This window comes from Hyperolius riggenbachi, chromosome 7 (genome assembly GCF_040937935.1).
Source record: "Hyperolius riggenbachi isolate aHypRig1 chromosome 7, aHypRig1.pri, whole genome shotgun sequence".
Classification (NCBI taxonomy): Eukaryota; Metazoa; Chordata; class Amphibia; order Anura; family Hyperoliidae; genus Hyperolius; species Hyperolius riggenbachi.
The window spans coordinates 219,371,915-219,383,665 of record NC_090652.1 but is presented as its reverse complement, the minus strand read 5'-3'; the positions used below and the strand labels follow the sequence as shown (position 1 = coordinate 219,383,665).

Here is an 11,751-nt window from a genome sequence, read left to right as displayed (position 1 = left end):
TCTGGAATCCTCTGCCACAACACATCCGTCACTCTCCAACCTCTGACATCTTTAAACGTGCCCTCAAAACTCACTTTTTCCATCGAGCATACCTTAGGCTAATTCACCTTTTGACCTCCGACCAAGTTGTACTTCTGTGTAGATAACCTAAAACCCACTGCCCCCCTCCCCTCATTCCTTTAGAATGTAAGCTTGCAAGGGCAGGGCTCTCTCACCCTTTTGTGTCTTCGCTTTTATTACACATTTATTCATTTTAAGTTTGACACTGTTATTGCCAACTCTGTACTTTGTACCAACCCTGTATTTTGCATATCGGTGTATACCATTGTCTATATTATTGTCTGTGTTAAATAATAAATCAATAATAATATGCTTGCGCATGAAAAAATAACTATTCACACATTTTCTTAAGAAATCACAGCTATGTTCATTTGTGCAATTTTATATTTTATTGCTGCTGTTACACAGAACAGATACATCACGTCATTTTAAAATCAGTATTAGTAGAAACAAGTGATGGTTGTAGCATTGAATGACCAGTGTGCCTCGTAAACTCGTCTTCACACTGCAAATGAAGCAAGAAAAACAATTTAGCGGATCCCACAAACACATTTATCTGAAAAAACTATAATATTGCATTTCCTTTCCATGGGTCACACACTTTGCTACAATTGCTACATTGTCCTTCCCTTCAAACACTTGGGAGCAGAGACTGGAGTTTGAATATGTACGCTTGCTAATCATTCTTTGGCCAGAGAGTTAACTAATTAATTCAGACAGCCAGTAATATAATCTTCTAACTAGCTTTACTGGCTCAGACTTGGCGGGCCTTACGCTCTGCTGCTGTGTTACCAAGAGACATTCTCCTAACCAGCTCAGAGGCAGAATTTAGAGCTACAAAATCACTAAGGACTCTTTACCACGGACAGTGCCTCTCAAACTCTCACAACTGCTTGCCGCTGCCTGGCAACTGTTTGCTGCTTGATAACTGCTCACTGCTGCCTCATCACTTTTTTGCTGAGTTGTCCGGCCTTGCAGCTAGCCCTAAAGGTGGCCACACACCATACAATTTTTTAAATATCTGTTCAATTTAAGAATTGCAATCATTTTTTTCTGACTGATTGTAACATTTTAAAAATGTGACCAATGTACCACACACCTATGTTACATTTTTCCCCAATTTTAATAAAAATGATTGGAAACTCTGACAAAATTGCTAGGGTGTGTATATTGATAAACTGACAATCTAACACACTGTTCCCCAACCCTGTCCTCAAGGCCCACCAACAGTGCATGTTTTTTGGAAATCTACAGAGGTAGTTAATTAGCTCTGCTGAGACACTAATTACCTCACCTGTGAATGTTTGTGGTTTCCTGCAAAACATGTACTGTTGGTGGGCCTTGAGGACAGGGTTGGGGAACTCTGATCTAACACACACCATACAATTTTTAGAAAGGTTGAAGAAAAATATCTGGCATTCCGGATCGATAAAAATTGAAGAAAACGGGAAATCCGATCGGATTTTTCAGTCGAGTGAAAAAAAAACTTTAAGTTTTTTCGGGAGATACGATCGTTTTTATCGAATTGCCGTAAAATCGGATCATTTTATTGTATCGTGTGTGGCCACCTTTAAAGGGACTCAGAGATGAGTCTCACTGTAGTTTTTTACTTCCTCCAGCCCCATAAGCATGGATGTGTCCTCCGCTGTCCTCCTCAGCGCCACCGTTCTCCTGCAGCCAAGTAATAGCAGTAGGGTATTGTACCGTGTTAGCAATCAGTAAAAGCAAGAAGTTTTAAATCAGGATGATACCATTTATTGGCTATTCATTTTTAGTTAGCCAATAAATGGTATCATCCTGATTTAAAACTTCTTGCAGCCAAGTAAGTGTCTCAGTTGGAGTCTGAGTGACGTCAGCTGGGGCTTTCTGCGCTTGCACAGAAGGTCCACGAATGCGCAGAATGTCCGCCGCTGACGTCACTGAGCCGCTTACCTGGGCTAACCGTGGCTGAACAGGGCATCATCTGCAGTGGCCTGAATTGTAAAAAATAGCATGGTCACTAGGGGGGTGTAAGCCTGTGGTCCTTAAAGAGAACCTGTACTGAGTAAAAATATTTAAAATAAACACATGAGGTAACTTCAAGTAAACATTACATAGTTACCTTGCCATCAGTTCCTCTCAGAAGCTCACCCTTTTCTTCTGACAGTGATCCCTTCCAGTTCTGACAACATTTTGTCAGAACTGAAATATATCAGTTGCTGTCAGTAAAATTTCAGTTGCTGTCAGTTACAGCTGAGAGGAAAACTGATGTACGAGGTAATGTCCATGTTTCCCTATGGCTCAAGTGGGCGATGTTACAGTTTAACTGTGTGCTGACCAGAAAGCTGTTATGGGTAATGGTTATTTTCAAAATGGAGGACAGAAAATTCCATTGATCACAGTGGACAAACAGGACGCAGGAGTGGAGAAAGAGATTGAGGAGTAGACTACACGGGAGGTAAATATGACTTATGTATGCTTATTTTGACTTTTAATTTTCAGTTCAGGTTCTCTTTAAGAGGTTAAAGCAACTAATAGTGAATTGATTAAATTACAACAAAGTACTATATTTTCTCAAGAGACTCAAATCTTGTCGCTTAAAGACAAACCGTGATCAAGAATTGAACTTCATCCCAATCAGTAGCTGATACCCCCTTTTACATGAGAAATCTATTCCTTTTCCCAAATGGATCATCAGGGGGCTCTGTATAGCTGATATTGTGGTGAAACCCCTCCCACAGGAAACTGTGAAGACCATGGTCCTGGTAGTTTCCTGTTTGTGAACCTCATTGCATTGTGGTAAATAGCTGTTTACAGCCATTTCCAACTGCCAAAAAAGCAAGCAGCAGCTAGTTCCACTGACATCGCCTGCCAGCAGTAAAAATGTCACCATGTGATAAATGTCAGAATGTAAATCAGGGAGAGGAAAGATTTTACAATGGGCAAACACTGACTAAATCATTTATACATAATTATTGTAAAAATGAAGCACTTTTTTAATTCATGATTTTTACTGGAGTTCCTCTTTAAGTCAGAATATAAGCAGGTCTCTTTATTCACTGCTGTTCACTGTAGAACACCATTATTTGTATTTAAAGGGTTTTACACTCTTTTTAATGGAAAAAGTATTATCTAAGTGGTGCTAAATTTGAATATGGCTAATAAATTCTTAGAAAACATTGTAAATAATCCGGTAGAACAGTTCTGGTAAATATATCCACAAACCATAAGAATGCTATTTGCGCCTGTACTTTTCATACAATCATTTTGGCTTAGTTGCTGTTTTCTTTGTTTTAGTTTTCTTCCCTCTGGCTTTCAAAAATACATTTTTTTTAAACCCAAGCAACAAATATGTTTGATTTGCAAGACAATTCCATATACGTAAAGACAAGGTATGAAATCTTTTTTACTTTTTGATGTTTGCTTAAAAACATGTCAACTTACTTTCACTTTCCCATATCCATATCAATGCCAGCGAGGTCTGTAGATGGATCGATAACCATAGCCATTAGACCAGCGGTTTCCTCCAAAGCCACCATGGCCTCCATAGCCACCATGTCCATGGCCTCCATAGCCACCATGGCCTCCATAGCCACCATGGCCCCTGTAGCCACCATAGCCCATGTTGCCACCATAGCCCATGTTGCCATAGCCCATGTTGCCACCATAGCCCATGTTGCCATAGCCCATGCTGTTACCATAGCCTCCATAGTTACCATAGCCTCCATAGTTACCTAAGCCACCATAACCACCATAGCCACCATAACCAGACCCAAGGCCTATGAGGTTACCAAGCAGACTTCCACCACCTAAGACATAAGGAAGAATACATTTAATAACAGTTAATAAAATCAGTGCACATTTTTTTTATATTGAAATCCATCTAGTTATATTGCTAGCATGCTGATAGAAGATGAATGTCATTCACATCATATTATTTTTCATCTAGAGCTGAACCATCCCCATGCTATGCACAAGGGTGCTGTCCTTTAACCATTTCAGCCCGCGGGGATTTTTCACCTTATGCATCAGAGCAATTTTCACCTCCCATTCATTCGCTCATAACTTTATCACTACTTAACACAATTTATTGATCTATATCTTGTTTTTTCCGCCACTAATTAGGCTTTCTTTGGGTGGTACATTTTGCTAAGAATTATTTTTTATAGTGCATTTTAACAGGATTAATAAGAAAAAAATGGAAAAAATTCATTATTTCTCAGTTTTCGTCCAGTATAGCTTTAAAATAATCTACACTACCATAATTGAAACCTATGTATTTTATTTGCCCGTTTGTCTTGGTTATGACACCATTTAAATTTTGTCCCTATCACAATGTATGACGCCAATATTTTATTTGGAAATAAAGGGGCATTTTTTCCGTTTTGCGTCCATCACTATTTACAAGTTTATAATTTAAAAAATGTTTCGTAGTATACCCCCTTCACATGCATATTTAAAAAGTTCAGACCCTTAGGTAACTATTTATGTTTTTTTATTTTTATTTTTATTGTAATTTTTTTTTCCATAAATATTTTCTTTGGGTAATATTTTGGTGTGGAAAATAAACAGTTAATTTTTAATGTTATTATATGTGTAAATTTTAATGTAAAATGTATGTCACTGTAGTTTTACTATTTGGTCACAAGATGGCCACCTTGAGTTTATTTTTTCTCCCTGTGCTTCTCGATCACCGAAGCACAAGTGGGACGGGGAAACTTTTATTGCAGAAAGACTGAAGCCTCTAGTAAGAGAGCTTCGGTTTTTCTGCTGGGGACACGGACCGGTGATCGGGAACCATGTTCCCGTTCACTAATCCCAGGGCTACCGGGGGACAGCACAGGGGCGCGCCCGCGATCGTGTGTGGGAGCGCGCCAAAGTGCGGCACTGGAGCACAGCAGCCGCCTGGAAGTGAGGATCACATCCGGGCGGCTGAAATGGTTAAAGAGGAACTGTTGCGAAAATGTTAATTTAAAACACATACAAATGACAAGTATGTTTCTTCCAGAGTAAAATGAACCATACATTACTTTTCTCCTATGTTGCTGTCACTTACAGTAAGTAGTACAAATCTGACATTACCGACAGAATTTAGACTAGCCCATCTTCTCATGGGAGGGTCTCAGGGTTTTCTTTATTTTTAAAAGCACTTAGTGAATGGCAGTTGCTCCGTCCAACTGCCAAAATAGTGTGCAGAGAGCAGGGAGGCTGGCCAGCATCTTTATATAAATCATTTTCAGAGAATGTCTTTATAAAGAATAAAGGCCATGCTGAGAATCCCCCATGAAGAGATGGACTAGCCCAAAATCTGTCGGTAATGTCAGATTTCTACTACCTACTGTAAGTGACAGCAACATAGGAGGAAAGTCATTTATGGCTCATTTTACCCTGGGAAAAATGTACTTTTTATTTATATGTGTTTTAAATTTTAAGATTTTTGCGACAGTTGCTTTTTAAGGAAAACATTATCTCACTATTGTCATGTGTTTTTGTTTGCTATATAGCATGTGCAATTCAGCTTGCTTCAACATGAAAGTATGCATCGCTCACAAATGTCCATTTTTTGGTAGAATTGAGTACAGTGGGACACTGCTGGGAGATAAAATACAGAAAATACCCTTTTTACCAGCACTCTAATTATAAACATCTCATACATACAAGCAAACATGTCCTCATATATAAAAGGTCCTGTACTGTTTTATTATCTAGATTTATTAGTATGTCACAGTATTGTACAGACTGTTATACATTGTTTAAAGGGACACTGTAGGGGGGTCAGGGGAAAATGAGTTGAAGTTATCCGGGGTTTCTAATGGTCCCCCCGCAGACATCCTGTGCCCGCGCAGCCATTCACCGATGCTCCGGCCCCGCCTCCGGTTCACTTCTGGAATTTCAGACTTTAAAGTCTGAAAACCACTGCGCCTGCGTTGCCGTGTCCTCGCTCCCGTTGCTGTCACCAGGAGAGTATTGCCGGGGCCCAGTATGGTCTGTGCCTGCGCCGTGCGTTCCTGGTGACATCAGCGGGAGCGAGGACACGGCAACGCAGGCGCAGTGGTTTTCAGACTTTAAGGTCTGAAATTCCAGAAGTGAACCGGAGGCGGTGCCGGAGCATCGGTGAGTGGCTGCACAGGCACAGGATGTCTGCGGGGGACCATTAGACGCCCCATGTAACTTCAACTCACTTTCCTCCGACCCCCTACAGTATCCCTTTAAGGCACATTGAGGACAGTTTTACACCTGGCCAGAGCATTGTGGTGTGATGCTCTGCCCCCTCGCATCGCACCGTCAAATAATAGTTTCATATGACCCTTTCGGCAGAGTGCGCCTATAGAGTCATATGTATAGCTCTACTCCCGCATGCCACTCGCATACCCCTGTGCACGACCTTTGCCATCCCTCACCCAGTGACTTACTCCCTGCTGGACAGGAAGTACATTACTGGGATTCCCGGCTTCCCTGTAGTATTTGTGTTGTTCTGTGCTTGCACACCGCACCACTGCCGCCAACAAATTAAAAATGTATGCATTGCCCACTGACTTCCATGCATTCCGATGCGTCACTGCAGAAGTTGCACGGTAACACACTGTTGACTTTGCTGCAGGTTGTCAGAAAATTGAAAGCTTCCATACAACACGACATGACACTGTTAGTGTGTTTGTGTGCACAAAGGGTAGCACATTCCAAAAAATTGTCGGAGTATAAAAGGGGCCTAAAAGTAAAACCGAAGCAAAGAAAAAACATAACTATGGAGAGGTGAGGCTCTGGATCCTATAGAGCCTTCCCAGTCAAAGGCCTTCCGGGACCAGGGGCGTAACAATAGGGGATGCAGCCCCTGCACTCGCGGGTGGCCACTCAGGGCCGTTTTTGGGAGCTGGAGGGGTCGCAATATGAGGGGAGAGCTTGGTAGCACGTCGCCGGGGAGAGGGGATGGTTCCCCCTCCCCCACCTCGGGCTCTCCCCCCTGCGCTCCCCTACAGCTTTAAATAGTGTGTGTATGTAGCCAGCAGGAAGCGGCAGCTTGCGTTCCACCGATGTTCCTCTCTCTAGCTTCTGACGCTACTTCTTGTTTATACTGTACATTGCTAGTTCTATAGTAGATTGGCACAATTACAAATTCACATAAAAAATTGTGTGACAAAAACACAATCATACAAAAGAAAACATCGGCTGGGATATCACACAGTTGTGTAATAGACTGGCTTTTTCCACCAACACAGAAAGCAGCAGTCACACGGAGGAGGTAGTAACAACTAAAAGTGCTGCTAAGGTGGTGAGGCTGCAGATACAATGATCTCCTACAGGATTTATTTAACACTAGCCAATAGACGGCACAGTTGCTTTAAAACTCTGAGGGCCATATCCAATTGTCCAACACACCAGCAATAAGCGCTGGCAGGTTCATAAATGAGTCGATGGCAGCATTGCCTAATCCAGTTAAGTTTAACACCCCACCCCGGGTGGTAGAGAACTAGTTTGGGTAATATTATCACCCAGCAAGTTCATTACACTCTATTACTCATTTACACCTGGCCAGAGCATTGTGGTGTGATGCTCTGCCCCCTCGCATCGCACCGTCAAATAATAGTTTCATATGACCCTTTCGGCAGAGTGCGCCTATAGAGTCATATGTATAGCTCTACTCCCGCATGCCACTCGCATACCCCTGTGCACGACCTTTGCCATCCCTCACCCAGTGACTTACTCCCTGCTGGACAGGAAGTACATTACTGGGATTCCCGGCTTCCCTGTAGTATTTGTGTTGTTCTGTGCTTGCACACCGCACCACTGCCGCCAACAAATTAATGTATGCATTGCCCACTGACTTCCATGCATTCCGATGCGTCACTGCAGAAGTTGCACGGTAACACACTGTTGACTTTGCTGCAGGTTGTCAGAAAATTGAAAGCTTCCATACAACACGACATGACACTGTTAGTGTGTTTGTGTGCACAAAGGGTAGCACATTCCAAAAAATTGTCGGAGTATAAAAGGGGCCTAAAAGTAAAACCGAAGCAAAGAAAAAACATAACTATGGAGAGGTGAGGCTCTGGATCCTATAGAGCCTTCCCAGTCAAAGGCCTTCCGGGACCAGGGGCGTAACAATAGGGGATGCAGCCCCTGCACTCGCGGGTGGCCACTCAGGGCCGTTTTTGGGAGCTGGAGGGGTCGCAATATGAGGGGAGAGCTTGGTAGCACGTCGCCGGGGAGAGGGGATGGTTCCCCCTCCCCCACCTCGGGCTCTCCCCCCTGCGCTCCCCTACAGCTTTAAATAGTGTGTGTATGTAGCCAGCAGGAAGCGGCAGCTTGCGTTCCACCGATGTTCCTCTCTCTAGCTTCTGACGCTACTTCTTGTTTATACTGTACATTGCTAGTTCTATAGTAGATTGGCACAATTACAAATTCACATAAAAAATTGTGTGACAAAAACACAATCATACAAAAGAAAACATCGGCTGGGATATCACACAGTTGTGTAATAGACTGGCTTTTTCCACCAACACAGAAAGCAGCAGTCACACGGAGGAGGTAGTAACAACTAAAAGTGCTGCTAAGGTGGTGAGGCTGCAGATACAATGATCTCCTACAGGATTTATTTAACACTAGCCAATAGACGGCACAGTTGCTTTAAAACTCTGAGGGCCATATCCAATTGTCCAACACACCAGCAATAAGCGCTGGCAGGTTCATAAATGAGTCGATGGCAGCATTGCCTAATCCAGTTAAGTTTAACACCCCACCCCGGGTGGTAGAGAACTAGTTTGGGTAATATTATCACCCAGCAAGTTCATTACACTCTATTCTATTACTCATTTCATTCTGCCGGGAAGCAATTCTTCCTCTCAGAGATGAGCATTAGCTTAGATCTGTAAAGAGCAGGTCTAAACCAGCTATTGCACGTCGAGACCCCCAGAGCTCCCCATCAGGCTGTCCGTCCAGACAGTGGGCCAAAGGAGAGACCCGGCGGGAGCTTCAAAGTTGCTTTGCCGGGGCTCCTATAGACAGTAATTACAGCGAGAGATGCACAGTAATAACAGCATCAGCACTTGCAGCGAGATGCAGTGGATGTCTAGCTGCAGAAGGTAAGTTAATCAGGGGTGACCGGCGCAGCTGAGGGGGGCTTTGGTGATGTGCTGACTGTCCGACAGGGAGCTTTGGGGGTCACTTTATTAAAGGAGACCCCCAGATGCAGAGGCGGAAGATTGCAGCGCATCTCTGGGGATCGAGGTCGTGGTGCTGAAGGACAGCACTACAGCATAAAACTTTGCTCCTCTTTGCCCGGGACATAGGAGCATCGCTCAGGCTTTTGCCTGAGGAATGCTCCCTAACGATCGGCCATCGCACGGAGGAACACGGCAATAAGATTTGCTGGTAATCATCGTGCGATGGTAAGGTGATAAGTAGCTCACATCTTCAAGCTACTTAACACCTTGAATAGGATATGGCCCTGAAAGTCAGGTAATGCTATGCTCGATTTTGCTGCTTGATTCTACCGATTCGATCGTTTCACTGCTCGTTTCCGCAGTCAATTCTCTTATCTTCCAATCGTTTTTGTTATCTTTTTCCATTCACTTCAATCCGGAATCGAGCGGCAAAACGATCGGACGGGAGATCGGACATATTCCCAACATTAGAGCTTTGCCAGAGCAGGGATTGCCAAGGACTGACATGAGAGAAGTTTTTTCTTGGTAATCCTGTAGAGCTGACTTTATTCCTTATGTGTACACTAGAAAACAGCAGGAATGCCGGCTCTACATTGTTTCCTCTGTTTGTTTAGTAGAAGAGACCTCTGAGATTGTTGATGAGTCAACCATAGCAGCAGGGGGTGCAGCTTGTTCAACCATAGCAGCAGGGGTGGAGCTTGTTCAACCATAGCAGCAGGGGTGGAGCTTGTTCAACCATAGCAGCAGGGGGTGGAGCTTGTTCAACCATAGCAGCAGGGGTGGAGCTTGGTCAACCATAGCAGCAGGGGTGTAGCATGGGATTACAGGTGGAGAAGGAAGAAGGAGTGAAAGTGAAGGATAGCCTAGTATAAAGCTACACTAAGCTTCACAGACGAGCTAGGCTGTTAAATAATATGCAACTTGATAAGCCAGACATACAGGTGTAAATCCAAGTATTCAAGAACATATGCAGTAAAATTACTGACCAAATAATGCAGCCATGATGACAAATCTGAAAAAGACAAACAAACATGCATACAATTAATGTACGTTTATGGAAAGAAAACCTGTATGTCAAATGCCTATCTCTGGCAACAGTTACTCTATATGCAAAACACAAGCCTGATGATTATACTGTGAAACATTTGCAACACTCAATTACAACATAGCTAAGAACTCAAAATGACCATTTTCACTCATCAGTATTGATGGCTGGGCCATGTTGTTCTCTATGAGCCATTTTATGCTTACTATAGAGCAGTATAACAACACCTTTTTTAGAGTGTCTTCCCACTATGCACAATACTGGATGTACAATTTGCACATCTTCACATCTCTGCGCTGTAACAGATCACATTATCCAAATAGACATTCCACATAGCGTGTGCAAAACATGTGATAAGGAGCACCCTAGCAAACATCATGCTATAAAAAATAGGGTGTAGGTTACTACTACTGTTAGAGGTTTTACAACATTATTACCTACACTGCAGTATAGTAAAGCAACCATAAGATGTCACTGTCTGTAAAATGATGAAATGATCTCTATGGTATTGTGATTTCCTGTATTTACTCTTTGTTCCTCTCTCCTAAGTAAGCTGCATTACCTAATGGTGGTGGATATTTTATATCTGCATGTTTTTCTTCAGTAAAGAGTTCTAACTTGTTATACTGGGTTCCTATCTGCATGAACAGGCCACTCTACTCTATTAACAACATGCAGAGTTTGTTATGTTATGTGTTACATTATGCACATAGTGTGAACTTAGCTAAAATTTGTCAGTAAAACCAGCAAATATCCTACTTTGGTTTGTGATTTTTACCATTTCCTTGACAACATTAATGTTCTGCGTTAATACTACTAAGAGATGGTCAGCGAGATTCAAATGATTTTGGCTTGCAAATTGTATGCAGTTGGAATTAGACCAATCTAGATTATCAGGAAAGAATGTAACTGGTCCAGTATGAAGCTGCATATATAAACTGCATTAATGCTGCTTGCAAAATGGAACTAGTACCAGTACTATCTTTAATCATAGCATTAGAAAAAACACAGCAAAAAAGCTCAGAGATTAAATGTGCATCAGACAGATAGCATCGGTCTACCAGCATCATTCCTACACCCAGATAACTAACCAACAATTTGCCATAGGCTGCAACTGCAGGTTGAATAAAGAAAGAAAAATAATGGATATCGTTTACTCACCACAGATGAGATCCTTACAGCAGATTCACAATGAATATTATATTTACAGAGATTCAGACTCTTTTATAGCAATATTCAGAAAGGGAGGAGATAAAATATTGATGACAGGGTAGAACATAGATGACAGTAGGTATTACTCATGTCCCATATTTATATTTACATTTTTGTGTTTTTTTAATCCACTATCTTTCTTAGCAATCTGCCCAAGTTAAGCCCAGTTTAAATGATGTGACATTCCTGTATCCTGATACACCTGCTAAGCCACATGTGGCATTTTTATACTAGTACAAGGAGTGATCACTTGATGGTTAAACATAACCATAAAGACTAGTAAAGCAGAGCTCC

The 11,751-nt window shown here is 42.3% G+C and overlaps 1 protein-coding gene across 1 annotated transcript; it reads right to left on the bottom strand.

The window, feature by feature from the left end:
* Positions 1-426: 426 nt before the first annotated feature.
* Positions 427-11,482, bottom strand: LOC137524851 (keratin-associated protein 19-2-like). The gene is made up of 4 exons (XM_068245252.1): positions 11,407-11,482; positions 10,187-10,212; positions 3,484-3,848; positions 427-565 (listed from the first exon to the last, which is right to left on the bottom strand). Exons 2-3 carry the CDS (start codon positions 10,200-10,202, stop codon positions 3,505-3,507), a joined length of 360 nt encoding a protein of 119 aa, XP_068101353.1. The 5' UTR covers positions 10,203-10,212; positions 11,407-11,482; the 3' UTR covers positions 427-565; positions 3,484-3,504.
* Positions 11,483-11,751: the final 269 nt, after the last annotated feature.